The sequence below is a fragment of the Ursus americanus genome, chromosome 1, assembly GCF_024610735.1.
Source record: "Ursus americanus isolate L20-20 chromosome 1, mUrsAme1.1.p, whole genome shotgun sequence".
NCBI lineage: Eukaryota > Metazoa > Chordata > Mammalia > Carnivora > Ursidae > Ursus > Ursus americanus.
The window spans coordinates 50,300,708-50,319,705 of NC_142127.1; the positions used below are offsets into that span (position 1 = coordinate 50,300,708).

Here is an 18,998-nt window from a genome sequence, read left to right on the forward strand (position 1 = left end):
CAGCCTTGTACAAGAGGAGGTAGCTCAGCTGCCTCTCTTGTTAGACTGCCCAATACCACGAACTATATTTGGGTGGACGGAAATTGCAGATTTCCTTGGCTGGGTGACAGAAGTAAGCTTCAAAGCCGCCAGAACCAAACTATAGACCTACATCAGCTACCCGTTCTGCTCTCACAGACTGATAGGAGCACATGAAAAACAGAGATGTATGGAAGTTAACATTATCAACAGCAAAGGTCATGGAATGCTCCAGCCTTTTAAAATTACAGGTTTCGGGGCGCCTGGGTGGCACAGCGGTTGGGCGTCTGCCTTCGGCTCAGGGTGTGATCCCGGCATTGTGGGATCGAGCCCCACATCAGGCTCCTCCGCTATGAGCCTGCTTCTTCCTCTCCCACTCCCCCTGCTTGTGTTCCTTCTCTCGCTGGCTGTCTCTATCTCTGTCAAATAAATAAATAAAATCTTTAAAAAATAAAAAATAAAAATAAAATTACAGGTTTCAACCTAACCTTGTCTGTAAATCATATCCCTCTTTTTATTTTATGTGGCAACAAAGTATATAAACGGTTCCCACCTAAATATTCAGGACAATGTAGACTCATACCTGGCTCCTTCTGTCACTAAACACTCCAGCTTAAATGCCAACGTGCAAACTTGGGTCCTTTGTTCGTAAAATTATGCCACATAAATATGATCGTTGAAAAATCATAGAAATTCTGCTTGTACATCACAAGTCCGCCTTCTTTTCAGCATTTAGGGTTTTTATTCCCAAATCTTGTAGATTATGAATTAGAAAAGGCAATCCTAAGTCTCTCTATGTAGTGGAATAAGAGTTCAATACCACTACACAAACTTTGAAACTACTCCAGTCAGAAGTTAACAGCTTAGCCCCTATGATACTCCGAAATCATCATGCCCGATAACACACTGGCAGTGCAGCAAGGGGGAACTTAAGCAGTAACTGGTGAAAAAATGTTCCTTCCGTGTAAACCAAATGGGACAAGTAATACCTAACTTCAATCTGTTACAAGAAAGGATTAATATTTTCAGCAGGTAAATGAAGCACGGACATTTTTTTGGACTGATCTATCTCTAGGGCTGGCGGGCTAGTTTAATGGGGTGTGGGAAATGGGCTCTGACTTGTTCTTCTCTGTTTGCCCATCCTCACTCTAATCTATGTGCCTTTTTCTCTTTGCAGATCCCTTACCACTCATTTACTCAGTTTCTCTCTCCATAGTCACCAGCTCAGCTTTTCCTATGTCAGACTTCCAGGCAAGTTTCAGAGGGAACTGGAGAGGCCCGGGGCAGGCCACCCTAAAATATGCCACAATGGTATATTGATTATTTTGAATTAAAGCTACTTGGGAAACAGCCAGGACAAGGAAAGACCTTCCCCTGTACCCCCTAAAGGCAGGAAGTAAATCTTCCATGTGAAAGGTACCTTCCCTGTACTAAGAAGTAAAAAGACATCATATCACCAGAGACTTTAAAGCTGTAGAAACAAACCTTATTCCTTTTTACTAATCTACAGCCTCAGCCCAAATTCTTAGAATTCCTTATTAATTAAACCTCCCAAATTCTTAGAATTCCTTATTAATTAAACCTCCCAAACATGTTTTCTTTATCCTGTCAATTCCTCTTAAATTTATTGTCTCCCTAAAATGTATAAAACCTGCCTGCCTTGGCCATTTATTTCAGTGTCAATTTCACTATTGGGTCTCCATGTGCACATAATAAATCTTGGGTTTTTTTTCTTCTGTTAATCTGTCTCATGTCAATTTAATTCCTAAAACAGCTGGAGAAACCTGACAGGGAAGGGCATTTTTTTCCTTCCCTACAACCGCTTCCTCTAAGGTATTTTTATCATAGTCTTAACAACCATCATGATAACAGATACCTGAAAAAAAAAATCTAATGTTCTCTCCAGCTTCTAGACACTAAGCCTTTGACCAAAAAGCAAAACTTGATACCGTTCAGCTGAGTACCTTGACATGCTCAGGTGGAAAGCAGCAGAGTTGCAAACAAGGTCAAGGGAGCTGAATAATACTGTGCTTACTAGTTAAGATTTTGGAGCTCAGGGAGTGGTCTAAAAGGAAAAGGGGGAAGGCAACCAAACAGGAGGGTGCAGCGGAGTAGCAGAAATGGTTGAGAGACTATTTTAAGGATGACTAATATTTAATTTTAAATTGTTTTATCCCAAACCTTTGGTAAAGTTGGCTTTAGGCAAAACATGTGTATGAGTGGTTCTGATAAAATCCTAATAAAGAAATAATAATTTAAAAAAAAACAGCAACAATGATTTAAAAAAAAAAGATGCCATTTACTGAGGGTCTAGTACATCCTGGACATTGTGCTAACATAAACAGCTACACTATGTATATCACAGTCACTGAGGGAGATAGTATTACTCCCCCTTTATAGGTAAGGAGGCTGAAGCTCAGAGAGTTTAAGTAACTCACTCAAGGCTACAGAGCTAGTATATGGCAGAGCCAGGATTTGAAACCAGACGCTACGCTCTTTTCATTATACCATGCTGCTTTCCTATAATTCTCCCTGTAGTGTCATTACAAAACTGCTCTAGACGCTAATGGTAACTGACAAGAACCCCGGGTATGCTAAGGCTGCCGGTTCATAGTCAAATGGCAATAACCATCCAAAGTTTTTCCATGTGTGAGTCAGATCTGTTTCCCTATAGTTTCTACCCCTAAGTCTCCCATCAGCTGTCTCAGCCACTCAGAAAAAATCTAATCCTTCTTTCATGGAGCAGGCGCTCTAGTATTTTGAAGATACGGTATAAAATTCTTCTACCATGTTGGACTCTATAGTATGTGCTTTCTAAGAGCAGGCATACCTGAATATGGGATCCTATCTGAATTGCATGTGGCTTTATTCCCAGCCACCAAGAACATTACCAGGTACCTAGAGTAGGCATTCAAGAAGCATTCAGGGAATGGATGAAGGAAGACCAAATTTGGAGGGTACAGAGTATTCCTGGTGGAACAGCAAACATATAAAAGAGATACCACCCTTACTTTCTCTACATATCTCATGGTCTTATGTTCATACTGCTTCTGCTAAGATATTTTCACCAAAGTTTTAACAACGACCATGTTAACAGATACCTGAAAAAACTGTTAAGAGGCACCATTTTCAGAGACTATGTTCAGGTGCTGTTTCCACCCCATCCTCTCAACTACCGACACCTGTTTCCAGGTGGGCACTGCTCTCCTTCAAGCTAAACTTGTGGGACTAATACACCCTAAAAAGAGATTGCCATCTCATTCTTTATACACATCATATTTTTATACAACCCAAGACCTGACACCATGGAGAAATGAATTGCTATTCTATACCAGTAACTGCTGGAGATATACATGTATACATGTTTTATTGATAAACTACCCATGAAAAATTTTGTTGCACCTAATGACATATGAAAGCCCTAGGGATGGATATATGGGAAAGTAGCCGTGGAAAGGACAACAGTGGTGATTTTCAGCATAGATTGCTGGCTTTGCGGCTCTATGGGGTTAAACCAATATGAGAAACTGTCTAGGCTTGTATTCACTACAGGCAGTTCCCGATTTTCAGTTGAACTTATAATTTTTCTACTTTACAGTGGAGCAAAAGCGATACCCATTCAGTGGAAATCATACCTTGAATTTTGATCTTTCCCCAAGCAAGGTAAAAAGTGGTACAGTATTCTTTTGTGATGCTTGCAGCAGCAGCTGCAACTCCAACTCAGCCCTACAATCACCAGGGTAAACAACCCATGTACAAACATTCCGTTTTTCACTTACGATGCTGGATAAGTGTATTAAATGCATTTTCAACTTACCAGATCCAGAGGTACCCCATCATTAGTCGAGGAAATTGGAGAAGAGGAAGGGATGGAACGGCCAAACTGTGAGGCTGAGAAGACAGTTAAAGAGAAAGTCAGTCAAGGCGAGGGACCCTTTCAGTACGTTGCTGACCGTGCCTAGAAAGCCTGCACGTAAAGCTTCAAGTTGGGCTGCCAGTCATCTTCTGGGTCTGCAGTAGCTGATAATATTTAGGGATACATTCCACCGTGTCCATTCGCATTTTTGTACCACTGCTTGGCAAAGGTCAGATCTTTAAGCAATCTGGGTCTTGGCTTCTTCACCTGTAAAATGTGGGGCTTGCATCACAGTGGAGAGTGTCTGGAACGCACTCGGTCTCGCAGCAGCACACCGTTGTGGGAAGCGGAGCGCGGCCCAGTCTTTGAGCATTTTGGCTGAGGCTGGGGAGGCACAGAAAGCAGGAAGGTGTGGTTGTCTCCGAAAGAGCGTGGGAAGGGGGTGCGCCACAAGGCGAGTGCGGCTTAGCAGCCCCGGCGCCGCCGCCACCTGCGGGCTTCCCAGCTGCGCCGCGGGGCGGGGCGGGCCCGGGACTGCGGAGACTGGGCGAGCTCCGGCTCCCGCGGCTTCTCGCCGGCGGACCTGCGCACACACTACCCGCCCCCTCGCTCGCCGGCCCCGCCCCCGCGCGCGGAGGCTGGACTTTGGCACAGGGGCGGACCCCGCGCACGCTCCCGCCTCTCTCCCCGCCTCCCTCTCTGGGTCCCGCCCAGCGGCGCAGGGGGCCGGGCTCCGGCGAGGGGGGCGGTGGCCGCGGCGGTGACAGCCGCTCCCCGCCCCTGAGGGTCGCCACGTCCCTCACGTACAGCCGGGCCGAGGCGCGGAGCAGCGACCTGGCGGCCGCGGCTCCGGCTCCTCCGGCGGGGCTCGGCATGAGGCTGGCGCGGCTGCTGCGCGGAGCCGCCTCGGCCGGCCGGGGCTCCCGGCTGCTCACGGCTAGCGCCGGCGCCAGCCGCAGCCTTACCTCCGACTCGGGCTCCGGGCCGGCGCCTGAGAGCGGCGTTCCGGGCCAGGTGGACTTCTACGCGCGCTTCTCGCCGTCCCCGCTTTCCATGAAGCAGTTCCTGGACTTCGGTGAGTGCGGCCCGGGCCTCGGGCCTTTGTGCGCGGCCCTGCGCGGGGAAATGCGGCCCCTGACCCGGGCCGGGCCCGGCTGGCGCTGATCCCCCTCTCACCGCCCGCGCACCCCTTCTCCTTAACGTCTCCTTCCCCAGCGCTTTAGGTGCTTCCTTCCTCCCTTGCGGACAGATCCTCTAGCTCAGGTGCTGGCGGGGGCGGGCCGGATGAATAACTGGGGGCGTGTGCCTTTTTACTGTGTATTGTTGAAAAACAAACAGGGAGGGCCGCGGGCGGAATGACCTCCCGCCTTTCAGCGCACGTGTGCAGAACCGCGCTCTCTGCCAGTTCCCTTCCGAAGAGCAGAGCTGCGGCTAGAGACAAGTGTGTGCACACCTCTGGGAGTCGTGTTCGGATTCTTAAGAGTGATGATAAATACTCAGTTTTGTACATGACGATTGCATAAAATTGACGTGATGATAGGAGAAGCAGGTTATAACTGGCCCAAGTGTTTCAGAGAATGTTTTCCTTGCCGCTTGCTTAATAGTGTTTCCACCAACAGTACCTTCATTTCATCATCAGCAAATAAGTCTTGAGCACGTGTAAAGTGCGTGAACACAAGTGCTGTGGGGATTGCCACATTTCACCCTGCAGAAGGGACTACCCACTTTCCTCTTCCTCTGGTGGACGCTTCCTGATTTTCTCTAGAAAGGATGCAACAGATTGCAGATAAATTGCAAAGTTAGACTTTTAACTTTGACTTCTCGTATGAGGGTGGTGAGGAGGAAAACTAATAAACTAATAAAGTCGTAAAATTTCAGTAGAAAACGTTATCTTCTGCTTTGTGAGTACTGACTGTTAAGTCAGTAATGGCTCTTTAGTGGGCTCAAAAGATATAAGCATAGCTGGCAGCTTTATCTTAAAATCGTGGTGTACAATGGCAAATTTTTTTTTGGCACAAAGCCCTCGGTTTTTTGTTTTTACCTTAAGATGACTGCAGTGTGATTAAGGGGTGAATTTGAGCTTGGTCACAGTATCCTATTAAACTTTAGCAAGAAAATGCTCTCCTTTAATTTGATAGTTCCTGCTATGGACAATCTAGTTTTTGCTAAGGGTGCCTCTTGCTAAAACAGCAAGATTAAAAAAATTCGTGAGTTTAAAATGCATTGCTGAAATAACATGACTTTTTAGTTTAACTTTAAATGGCGCTGCTTGCCAAAGGCCATTCTATAACCGTTCTGCTTAGCATCTTGATAGGAGTGGAAGGAGAGCAGCCTGCTTTCCAAGCATCAGACAATTGAATAAAACCAGGGGGTGGGGGTGCAGGGATTCAAACCTTGAAGATGGTTGCTGAAAAGGCATTGGTATTTTTTGCTTTCTGTTGCCTGAAAGCCCTCCTCTACATTGAGTCTTGCTTATCGTGGTTCCCACGCATATGATAACATTTCTCTGTTTATCTTAGGTATTCATTTCTTATAAACCTGGAGTTAGGAGACAGATTTTTCTAAATAATAGCAGCACCTGGTTATAAAGGATAGGCTTTGGCAGGTCCTCCTGTGAATTAGACTCCACACCTTGCTCAGACTGGCTCAGATTGCCTTGGTTCTAAAATGGTCCCAGTAAGGATGCAAGTGATGGAGACAGGAAAGTATCTTCATCTCTCTACAATTAAAATGTCAGGAATTAGCAGGTTATTTAGAATGTCGCACAACCCTACCGACTGGGTTATCTTGTCCCTTGCCTCCTCTTCCTTTCCCTGTCATTATGGTGATGCTACAACTTTGACGTTGCCCCATCACTCCCTCTGTGTTTCTTCCTGCCTCTTGGCTTCTACTGCCTTGTGGCCTCTACTTATTGCTGTTCCCACTGTGTTTGGTTTTAGGATCTATGAATGCTTGTGAAAAAACCTCATTTATGTTTCTGCGGCAAGAACTGCCTGTTAGATTGGCAAACATAATGAAAGAAATCAGTCTTCTCCCAGATAATCTTCTCAGGACTCCATCAGTTCAATTGGTACAAAGCTGGTAAGATTCCCATCTTGTGTTTGCAATTTCAGTGGATTTGTAGACTCTACTTAAGGTGAAAGCAAGTACCTTTTTTTTTTTTTTTTTTTTTTTTTTACTCTTCAGTGGAATCTTCTGGTAGTAAGAGCATTCCTCCTCCTTTTATGGGTATGTCTGGGCTTGTCCCCTGAATCCTGGACTCTACCATTCCTTGGCTTTGAAAAAAAAAAACAAACCAATCAGAACTACACAGAAATACACTAAATTTATGATTTGTGTTATTGAATCTGCAGGATGTTATATTATAATAAAAAATATCTACCATGTGTTGATGGCTAGAGAGATAGAGAGATATATATATATCTATATATATATTACCTTTAATCCCTTCAACAACTCTGCCCTTTTGGCATTATTATCGCCATTTTACAGATGAGGAAACTGAGGCGCCTAAGGTCTTTTGTCAAAGGCAGTACCACTCATAGTGGAGCTGGGATTCAAGCCCGGATTTGTTTCTTTCTACTATATCATGCTATAGTCAGAATGACGAAATGTATTAAAGGGTGTATATTTTTTTAATAAACTGAATTTATTTTATTGAAATATATCTTTATCAAACAACAAAGTTAAAATCTTTTTTCTACCATTTAAAAATAATTAGAAATTAGTGGAATCATATAAGAAACTATGATCTCTCTTTCGAAATATGACAGTGGAGGTGCATACATATGTGGCCTTAAATACAGCCTTTCTTGTTAATATTATTAATTTAAAAGTATTATTCTCTTAAGCACTGTACATTTCAGACAGAAGAGTTTACCAGAGTTCAGTCTTAAATGGAAAAAAAATTAGCTGCAAGATTTTCTCCAGTTATGATTCATGGAGATCTTAGCTTTTTTTGTAGGTATCATAGTTTATAGGAGAAACTGATAGTACTTCAATTTTAAAAACCAAGCGAAAGAAGTATGATTGCTATAATATGTGATAATGAGATGCTATCTAGTTCAAATACAGGACAATTATAAATGTGGTTTAAAGAAGAGGCATTTGTTTAGGAACTATGATGGAATATAAATGAGAATATATAATTTTCTATGGAAGCTTACTCCTGTTTTTAAAAGTCTTCATTAAAAATATAATATGCTGCATTTTGAATTCTGATCTGTGCCTAAAACATTGTCTGTGCTCAACTGTCTCTTGAATAAAGAGCATAGTTTTTCTTGCCAGTGAAAAGTAAGGGTTAAAAGCAAATATCAAAATCACTTGACTTGGAATGCTTTGAACTGCAGAGAGGCACATTGCTTGTCAAGAACAGCTTTCCAAACCAACATATGGATTTACAGATTTTTAAAACACTTTCATTACCCCTGAATGCCTACTAAAGACAGTTGTAAATAAAGTGCCAACAGAGCAGCCAAAGCAGACGCTATATTATTGAAGGTCATTGAATAGTAGTGAAGTGTTTTCAGCTCTGGCCCTGTACTGCCATTGTGCTTGGCAGCATGACCTTGACAAAGTCATTTGACTTTCCTCATTTTGCTCCATCCTTAACAGGTGATTTGCCACCTTGAATTGTTAGATAAATTTAAAACCGACATTTTCATGACTTGCTTTTGTTCAGCTCTGTTTAAAAGAACTGTGTGGTAAGTTATAGGCTTTTAACAAGTATTTGTTGACTGGACATAAGCTATTAACCTGGAGAGTGCATGCTTCTAAAGGATAACCACCTTCAGCTCCAGCTGATCATTGCCCATGCAGAAACACCATCCAGATCATCTGATTTTTGTGTATTTAAAGAAAAGCCACAGATCTAGATTTTTAACATAAAATCTCCCAATTTTGAAAGATTGCAACTAATTAAAAATTTTTTAAAACACTGAAGGCCTATAAGGCATATAAGGTTTTAAAGCTCAGGTTTTAAGTTAGACTCATAAACTGAAGGAGGCAGGCCTCCACATTTTACTGAGACTAAGACAAGTTAAGTCATTTGCCCCAGATCACATAGTTAATGGTAACAGACTCAGTGTTCATGACAATCAGCATTTATACTGTATAGTGGTAAATTTAAGAAACTGAAAAGCTATCTTAGAGTATAGAACTTAAAAAAAAAGTAGGAAATCTTAAAATTATTATTATAAAAGATTTTATTTATTTGAGAGAGAGCGTGCTCAGGTACCTGTGTGCCCCCAAGCAGGGGGTGGGGCAAAAGGAGAGGGAGAAGCCGACTCCCTGCTGAACAGGGAGGCCAGTGTGTGTGTGGGGGGGAGTCCGGCTCCCCCCCAGGACCCTGAGATCATGACCTGAGCCAACGGCAGCCGCTTAACCAACTGAGCCACCCAGGCACCCCAAAACGTTGAAATTCTTAAATCAAATTTAACCTGTGTTTAGGAGAAAATGCACCTTCTACTACTTTGTGCCAGGCACTTTGCTTAGATGTGAATGGGTCTAAAAATCCTACTTCAACCATAATTTGTAGCACTATTCTAAATTAAAAATTAAAAGATATTAAAATTAAAAATACCTTTTTAGTATTTTTACAATATTGAGCTTTCAAAACGTAAAAGAACAAATTTACCTTACTGATTTGCATTTTAGGTATATCCAGAGTCTTCAGGAGCTTCTTGAATTTAAAGACAAAAGTGCTGAAGATGCTAAAACTATTTATGAGTAAGTGCACTATTTTGACCCTATTCTGACTATAATTTTTGTACTCTTTGAATGTCATATAAAAAACATAAAGGTATTAAGCTTAAACCTACTATTGGATCACTTTAGGGAAATTAACTTTTAGTTTCTCTCCACTCCAGAACGTATAATAGTGTATGTGTCTATAGCAGCTGATACAGGTACGGCAAATACCGTGAATCAGTAAATATAAGAAAAGACAAAGTTCAAGTGTGATGATCAGTGGAAATCTAAATGTGGGCTCGGTGCCATGTGGGCGATAGGGGACTGGTGAACACTCTTCACCTGGAGAGGGCATGCCACCTTCAGCTCCAGCTGATCATTGCCAATGTAGAAACACTATCCGGATTGTCTTGATTTGTGTGTGTGTGTTTAAAGAAAAGCAGTAAGTTTAGGTTTTTAATGTAAAATCTCACAATTTTGAAGATTGCAACTAATTAAAAAAATTTTTTTAAATACTGAAGGCCTATAAAAACATGTCTGTGGGTCTCACTTTATGACCTGTGGTCTGTAAGATAATGGAAGTAATATAACCAATTTAATAACCAGCATACCAGAATTGATAAGCCCAGGTAGTCCTCTCAGGCAGTTATCTGCTTATTCCAATGAATGTTGCTTAGAGCTTAAAGACCACTTCTTTTGTTGTCCTCAGAATTTATTACGCTTTTTTTTTTTTTTTTTTTTTTTTTTTTTTACTGTCTTTAAAGATGATGGCAACATTTCACTTTTTCAACATGTTTTGGTCTGAAAATAATATCTGCCTAGGTATGAAGCACGTTGTGTGTTTAATCTTTAAAACAATGCTATTAAGTTAATGCTGCCTGTGCACAAAGAAGTTAAGAAACTTAAGTTAGCATTAAAATCAAATAGCCAACTAGTGGTGGGATCAGGATTTGAACCCAAGCCCTCTTACTTAAAAATAAATGTTACGCTACGGAACCTTCTGAAAATGGTTCGTCAGAGCTGAATCTAAAAAATAAGGAGAGCAAGCCGAATGGAAGAGGTATAATAAAGAGTGACTAGAAATGATGAGGAGTTTGTTGTTTTGAGTTTTGTTGCTTGTATTTTGCATTAACAGTTTGGTTTTGAAGCAGATTACAAACTAAGCATTCCCAAAATATTTTGAGCCATGAGAGCATCATTGGAATAAGTTAATAGTACTCAAGATGATGACTCTGAGTGGGAAAGCACTCATTCAGAAGTGTAAATTCTGATGGGAATGTTACAAGATGGATTTTGTTATTTCATAATTAAGACTTCTTTTCTCGTTCATTTAGTTCTTTAAATTAACCACGCGGTAATGTCTTCTAAATGACAGTAGTGGGAAGGCTGGATGACTTGAAAATTTTTCTTTTAACACAACAGTCGGATTTTCCTCTCCCATGTTTAAACTTAATAGGATCAATGAAATTAGAATTCCTTTTACTTTTCTGTTCTCAGTGGTTCTTTCTCTCTGGAACCATAGGGAATAGTTCCCAAACAGGCAGGCTTTATTGGCTTATTCATCTTTATTCCTTACAGAGCATGTGTTCCCTAGAAGCAAGCGCTCTGTCTTCTCTTAATGCTGAATGTCCCCGGAATACTGTCCTCACAGGGAGTGCTTAGATGATCTTAGTTCATAATGGTTAAAGAAAACCCTTAACATTTTTAGGATTATGTTTTGTGGCAGCCTTACTCTTAGGAGTGCCAAGAAAATAATTAAGTTTCAAAGGTTTTATATTGGAGGTTTTTGTACTGTCATAGATTCCATATATTTATGATCTGAAATATATTTAAATAAGCATAAGAAAACCTACACCAATGATCTTTTTACTGAATTGGGGATTTCTTGCCTAGTGTAGGTTAGTTAAACTTAGATTTTAGTATTAAATTCACTCTGCAAAACATTTAGCTGTTTTGACAAGTCAGGCTTGTTTAGCTTTACAGATACTGTGATTCGGATCAGGAACCGACACAACGATGTCATTCCCACGATGGCCCAGGGTGTGATTGAATATAAGGAGAGCTTTGGGGTGGACCCTGTCACCAGCCAGAATGTTCAGTACTTTTTGGATCGTTTCTACATGAGTCGCATTTCAATTAGAATGTTACTCAATCAGCACTGTAAGTATCCAGAAGTCAAGAGAAGCAGCAAAATAAAATGAGTATGTTGGTGTATTTTAAATCTATTTAGAAAACTTCCCTTTAGTAAACATTTAATTTTACCTTTTTGTGTATTAAGTAAATTGCCATACAAAGGAGGTATTCTTATTGAATGTAGAAAATAGTGTTTATGTTTAAGGAAAATACCTGTTCTAGTGTTTGCTACCATTTAGAGAAACAGTATTCAAATCTGGAAAAGGGCATTAGAGAGTTTAGCTTATTTTGTTCGTTTTTTATTTTTATTTTTTTGATAGCTTTTGATATTTTTTGATAGCTTTATTGTTTGGTGGAAAAGGCAAAGGAAGCCCAGCTCATCGAAAACACATTGGAAGCATAAATCCAAACTGCAATGTAGTTGAAGTTATTAAAGGTAAATATTTATATTTTGCCTTTCAGGAAGGATGCAAAAATCAAAATTGTTGACTGTTATTTCTTGCTATTAAAACAATTGTTTATACCTTGAGATAAAATGTTAGGAACAAATGTGTGGATCTGAAAATGATTTTATGATGTTAATTGTACATTATGTATCAGATGAATATTTTGTTGATATAATGCTTTGTTAGGCAAAGTGTGGTGATACCATGAGGGTATCTGTTTCACTTCAAAAAGTATATAATACCCTATACTAGGAGCCATAATTCATAATTTGGTTTGCATCTTTCCATACTTTTTTCTGTTATACCACATATACTCATGTATCATAATTGTTGGTCTTACATTGTTTGTTTTTGGAAAATGGGGTGCTGTATGTATATTTTTCTATAAGTTTATAGTCATCATTCCACATTCAGTACATATGGATATACCTCAGGTTTTTGAATGTCTTAATGAATATATCAGAATATATTAATCCATCCTTCTGTTGCTGCATATTCAGGTTGTTTTCATTTTTTTTTATTACCAACACGCTGCAGTGAACATCTTTAGATATGTGCTGACTTTGCTAGTATTTTAGAAAGCAAGATTCCTAAAATTTAAGACATTTAAAATGCATTTAAAATTTTGATACCTCCAAAAAGGTATCAAACAATGAATGAGAGTGTCTATATCCTAAACTTTCACCAACTCTACGTGTTTGTTATGTGTATTGTGAATAGTTTCTTCACCCTGCTGTATTTACTTTGTTTATGGTGTCTTTTTCTATTTGGATGCTTTTATTTTCTTATAATCTATCTGTCATTTTTACTTTATGGCTATCAGGTTTTGTCATGTCATACTTAAGAAGACCTTCCCAAACTAAGATAATTACAGTATATTTCCTATAGACGGTTTTAAAATTTCATTTATCAATACTATTGCCACCTTAATGCATGATATAGAAATTTATTTTAATGCTTTTTTTTGTTTTGATTCATACTAGATGGCTATGAAAATGCTAGGCGTCTGTGTGATTTGTATTATATTAACTCTCCCGAACTAGAACTTGAAGAACTAAATGGTAAGCCTGATGGTGTCTTTTCTTCAATGATTAGTGTTGTGATTATCTGAGGAGGAATGATAAAAAGAATTTAGATATGTCTGAATATAAACGGACTTTTCATCAACTTCTTTACTGAATATGAAAGCTGAGGGGACCAATCATGTTAAGAATGTGTGTGTGTGTGTGTGTGTGTGCGTGCGCGCGCGTGTGTGTATAACTTAGTTGGATTCTGTCTGAAAAGCATTTTGGCTTCTTCTTCCCCATTTTGTTTGTATTTAATTGATGATGTTGATTCTTTTCTTATTTTTGTTTCTGTCTTTGGTTAGTTGTAGAAAAAAAATGATGCCAAGAAAATTACATTTGACTATTATATGCACTCCAATAATGTGGAATTTACCCTTTAAGAATTCTATTTCCTGAGTAGTGAATCATTTTTATTGTTGAGAAAGTAAAAAGACCGGAGGTGTAGAGAGGAAAGAAAAATGCTCATCTGTTTGAGAATCTGTTAATCTCTGATGGTCTTTTCACCCTGACTAGTACCTTTTGGACAAAAAAAAATTCAGATGTCTTGGAAGGAGGTTGATAAGTTGCACTGTGTTTCTGTGGGGATGGGTAATTTGGTAGAGGGAAAAACAGGTACTAAATTAAGATGTCACTTTAAGAAAAATAAAATTAAATAGGCTTTTTCTAAGCTGTATTCTGGACCTTATAGTAGGAGAGCAATGGAAGAAGTTCTTCAGTTGAAAATAGAATTGCTTGGTGTTTTTCTAAAGCTATATTAACTCTTTTGTTTCATAATAATACCATTCAGTAAAGAATCACAGTGCACAAATGATAGTTTAGGAACCTGAACTGTGAGCAGTTTCCAGGTGTCCCATCCATGTTTCCACGGGGTGGTTTATTCAGAGGAGAGTCCAATTTATTGGATCAATTAGAATTCTAAGGTATGGTGAGTCTTACTCCTTTGCTCTACTAAAAGTTCTGTTTTACATACTACCTGCCCCCCCTCCTGCCCCTGCCACTGCATCCCCAACTGGGCTTCTAAATTTAATAAAATGTTGAATGTAGAATTCATATCCCTTGATAAATTGATGCTAGCTTAATTTAATTCAGATCTGTATCCATAGAAATGCCTGAAATAAAACAGAAAACATTGCACATGGATGAACAATTTAAAAAATGACTTTAAAAAAATAGTTTATTTATGTGAGTTGGACCATGAAACTTACAGACTTTAACACTTTTGGAAAGTAAAATTCTGACCTTAAGGCTGAGAGTCCTTTAAAAAGACTCACCATCACAGAGAAAATGGGAAGCTGGGTTGGCTAGGTGGTTATGTGAGGTCACAAGAATGACTGCAAATTCATGTTGTCACCATTAGTTATAAATCTATGTGAACGTGGGGTCAAATACTAATACAGTGAAGAACTGGGGTGACAGTTCTCCCCCAAATAATACTACCCTCCATAGTAAATGTTTTCTTTTCATCACTACACAATATATTCTTAAAAAATGCTTTAAGCACATCTCTCTGTACTTTTATATTTTTCTCTTCTGCTCTGTAGCAAAATCACCAGGACAGCCAATACAAGTGGTTTATGTACCATCCCATCTCTATCACATGGTGTTTGAACTTTTCAAGGTTTGTAAAATAGTATTACATAACCTTTATCAGTCCTTTCCTGAGGTTAGGGATCTGCTCTGAAAGTTAAGTACTCTACCAGGTTTTCCTCAGTTTCATTGAAAGATGTCATTTCATGCTCAGTGTCATGTCATGCTGCTGGAGATCAGCCTTTTGTCCACCCTGATGGGCACTTTGGTGTAGTGCTAAGCTCATACTTGGAAGTCAGAAAAGAATTGGGTCTGAATTCCAGTTCTGCCACTTAATCTGTGTGTGACGATGGGCAAATAAGTCAACCTTTTTGAGCCTGTGTTTCCTTTTCTGTAAAATGAGGATAATACTATCCAGGTTATTATGAAGATTGGGAGTAGCATGCTCCCAATGGCAGCTCAGTGTAAGTGCTCAGTAAAGTTCTCTTCTTACAAAACAGAGTATTTAGAAGAATGATTCTGCATGTTCTACCCTTAGAAGACCAGAGTCCCACTATTACGTGTTTGTGGGGTTTTTTGAGAAAGTCATTTATAAGACATAAAGAGTTTTTGCTATATTTGCTTTTTACAACAAATTTCAAAAACTAAATAAAATTATGCTAGAAATGTTAAGAGTACTTTTTTCCCCAATAACACACCAATGACACTTGCTGATAGAAAAGTGAGTGATGAGGAGTGGTACAGGTTCTTGTGGCTGAAAATGACTATCCTAAATCAAGCCTATATAGTCAGTCTCTCTTACTTTAGTTACCGTGTCTTCAGCCAGCAGCCGATTAGTAGAGAGCAGAGGTGGCCTTCAGTCTGATCATGAAAAAGAAAAATACGCCAAAACACAGAAAATCTGACTGAATTCTTAGGACAGCAAGAGTTCGAGAATGCTCTTTTGTTCCTAGGACAGCATACAAAAATCTTTCTATCAAAGTGGTTAAATATATAAGCGATTGGCACTTGAAGGATTAAAATTAATTTTTTTCCTTGAACTTTCAGTTACTAAAGATCTTATTCCCCATGATGCTTAATAAAAGAAATATGATTGTATTATAGAATAGATTTTACATAGTGTCATTAATAATGGCTTTCATCTGGAACTTATCTTAAATAGCCTTTGGTAGAGACGATAGCATCTTTGCCTCAGGGATACCCAACCCTGATGGGTGTGCAGGACCGCACTTATTTCCAAATTCAGTCCCATCTTTTGCCTTTTTAACTGTATCTAGTTTTATCAATTTCTACTCCAGTGCTACATGTCATGTTATCTTTTAGTGCTTATACTATGTTGGCCTTGTGGACCATGTATCCTTTAGGAATTGATCAAAACAGGTTTACAGTGTAAATATCCTTAGTTTTATACTGGTGGTGAATTGGATTAGTTTCTACATCATAATGAGACCACTGCTGTGAATGCTATATGAAAAATTTTTTTTTTCCTTCAAAGTAATTTATGGCAATTAAAAGGATTCTTAAAAATAGAGACAAAACTCTTTTCAAAAGTAAGGTTTGCTTGTTATCTACTAAATTATAAAAGTATTTGGACAGAATTTTCGGCTTCAATGTAAACTAGTCAAAGAGTTGGGATGCCTGGTTTTGGGAAATGTGCAGAATTTAGTTGAAATCTTTAAATCAAAGTATCTCACAAGTCCTCCAAAATGGACAATAGTTTTTAAAAATTCTTTAAATATAATTATAAGAATTATGATACTTTGGCATATTTCCAAAAACTTAAAAAAATTAAATTTCAAATTGTGCATATATATTTGAAAATTATAATTAGTTTCTGTTTTTTTAGCTGTATTTTGAATGGAACCCTAATGTATTTCAGAATGCAATGAGAGCAACGATGGAACACCATGCAGACAAAGGTGTTTACCCTCCTATTCAAGTCCACATCACACTGGGTAATGAGGATTTGACTGTGAAGGTAAATGCTTTCTGGCTTGTTTGTTTGTTTTTAATTGGTGTACAGGCATGTACATAATTTCCTGAAGACAACTTATTCTTGGGAGAAAGAAATCCTATCTCTACTATCTCATCAGCACATTGCTTCATATACCTGGCAGATTCTGGAAATTATCCCGAGTCTCTTTCTATTCCAGTCCATAATCCAGATGATTCAAGTAAAAGTAAATCCTGAAGACAGACCGTTTAGCAGTAATCATGAATATCCACTTGGATAAATAAAAGTTTCTAAAATATTTGAGTGTTTACAGTGTTATGTAGATCGTATATAATGTTTCATTTTTAAACAATGTTTTTCAGTCTACTTTTATGTTGTTTCATTTGCTTCTCATAAAAGCTCCTTACTTAGGAGCACAGGTAATCTTATTGTTGATTTTACAGATGAAGAAACTAAGACACAGTGAGTAGCTCATAATTACACAGCAAATAAATGCCACAGAACATGAAATCAGGCTCTCTGACCCCAGGCTTTTTCCACTGCATTGTTCAGATAGTTCAGTTTCTTACAGTATAATAATTCTCTTTTTTAAATAATAATTTTAAATTTTGTTTTAAAGTAATAAATGGAAAGAGTATAAAAATCAAATACATTTGTTCATGGCCATTTGTGGGTCACTACTCAGTCTTTTATTTTTTCTGGAATCTATTGGTGTATTTTTAAGTAGTATTCTGATATCACTATTTCTGAAATATAAAAATTTTCAACAGCAAATATTAATTTCTGTTAAGGTAGGTGAGGAGTTAGCTCTCTTAGAGCACCTCCCCTCCCCAACCCAGCCTCAAATGCTATTTTCCCAGTATTTAAGTTCATACATGAAATTCTAGATTAAAAATAATCATCTTGTAGAATTTTGAAGGCATCTATTGTTCCTTATTTTAAAAGCATATAATTCAGTTACTCAGCCATCAAAAAAGAATGAAATCTTCCCATTTGCAACGATGTGCATAATACATAGAATGTATTATGTTAAGTGAAATAAGTCAGAGAAAGACAAATACCTTATGATTTCACTCATTTGTGGAATTTAAGAAACAAAACAGATGAATATATGTGAGGGGGTAAAAGAGAGAGAGGAAAACAAACCATAACAGACTCAACGATAGAGAACAAACTGAGGGTTGCTGGAGGGGTGTGGGTGGGGGGTGGGCTAGATGGGGGTGAGTATTAGGGAGGCACCTGTTTATGACGAGCACTGGGTACTGTGTGTCAGTGATGAACCACCGAATTCCACTCCTGAAACCAGTATTGCGCTGTATGTTCACTAACTAGAATTTAAATAAAAATTTGACAAAAGAAAAAAGAAAAGTGTATGATTCAGTGGTTTTTAAGAATATTCACAAGGTTGTGCTACCATACCACTGTCTGATTTCAGAACGTTTTTATCACTCCCCAAAAAACCTCCACACCCATTAGCAGTCACTCCCCAAATTCTCCTTCTCCCCAGTCCTTGGCAACCACTAATCTGTGTATGGCTTTCCCTATTTTGTAGAGTTCATAAAAATGAAATTCTACAATATGTGGTCTTTTGTGACTGACTTCTGCCACTTAATGTAACGTTATAGCAGGTATCGGTACTTCACTCCTTTTGTGGTTGAATGATACTCTGTAATATGGATATGACACATCTTGTTTATCCATTCATCAAGCTGATTAACATCTGGGTTGTTTCCATTTTTTGGTTATTATGAATAATGCTGCCATTCATGTAGAAGTCTTTGTGTGAACATAGGTTTTCAGTTCTCTTCTGTTCATACATAGGAGTCGAACTGCTTATAGGTAACTTTAAGTTTTGAGGAACTGCTGAACTGTTTTCCAAAGTGACCTTACCGTTTTACATTCCTGCCAGCACTGTATGAAAGTTCCAATTTTTCCACATCATTGTCAATGTTTGTTAGAATCAGTCTTTTTGATTATAGCCATTCTAATAGCTATGAGTGATATCTCACTGGTTTTGATTTGTGTGATAATGGTGAGCATCTTTTCATGTGCTAATTGGCCATGTGTCAGTCTTTGAAGAAATGTCAGTTAAGATCCTTTGCTCAGTTTTTAAATGGATTGTCTTTTCATTGTTGCATTGTAAGAATTCTCTTTCTGTATATATTTTTTATATAGATACTAGTTCCTGATAAGATATATGATTTGAAAATGTTTGATTCTGTGGCTTATCTTTTCACTTTTTCTTTTTAAGATTTTTATTTATTTATTTGAAAGGAAGAGAGAGAGTGCACAGAACGAGAGGGAGAGAG

General features: G+C 38.6%; 1 protein-coding gene and 1 long non-coding RNA gene across 11 annotated transcripts in view; one reads left to right on the plus strand and one right to left on the minus strand.

The window, feature by feature from the left end:
* The window catches only part of LOC123783185 (uncharacterized), a 106,691-nt gene extending 101,730 nt beyond the window's left edge, over positions 1 to 4,961 (minus strand). For 7 of the 9 annotated variants that reach the window (XR_015724152.1, XR_015724151.1, XR_015724149.1 and 4 more), the window contains exon 1: positions 3,836 to 4,471. This is a non-coding gene — a long non-coding RNA (uncharacterized LOC123783185). Of the gene's footprint in view, positions 1 to 3,835; positions 4,472 to 4,839 lie in introns of those variants that run through there. The other 2 variants (XR_015724145.1, XR_015724153.1) reach the window with 2 other exon arrangements.
* PDK1 (pyruvate dehydrogenase kinase 1) overlaps positions 4,592 to 18,998 on the plus strand; it is a 30,928-nt gene continuing 16,521 nt past the window's right edge. Inside the window, exons 1-8 of one of the 2 annotated variants that reach the window (XM_045779784.2) lie at positions 4,594 to 4,949; positions 6,814 to 6,955; positions 9,530 to 9,601; positions 11,538 to 11,722; positions 12,036 to 12,131; positions 13,125 to 13,202; positions 14,750 to 14,826; positions 16,615 to 16,713. In XM_045779784.2, the coding sequence (XP_045635740.1) occupies positions 4,748 to 4,949; positions 6,814 to 6,955; positions 9,530 to 9,601; positions 11,538 to 11,722; positions 12,036 to 12,131; positions 13,125 to 13,202; positions 14,750 to 14,826; positions 16,615 to 16,713 (951 nt within the window). In that variant the 5' untranslated portion in view covers positions 4,594 to 4,747. Of the gene's footprint in view, positions 4,950 to 6,813; positions 6,956 to 9,529; positions 9,602 to 11,537; positions 11,723 to 12,035; positions 12,132 to 13,124; positions 13,203 to 14,749; positions 14,827 to 16,614; positions 16,714 to 18,998 lie in introns of both variants that reach the window. The other variant, XM_087861449.1, reaches the window with a different exon arrangement.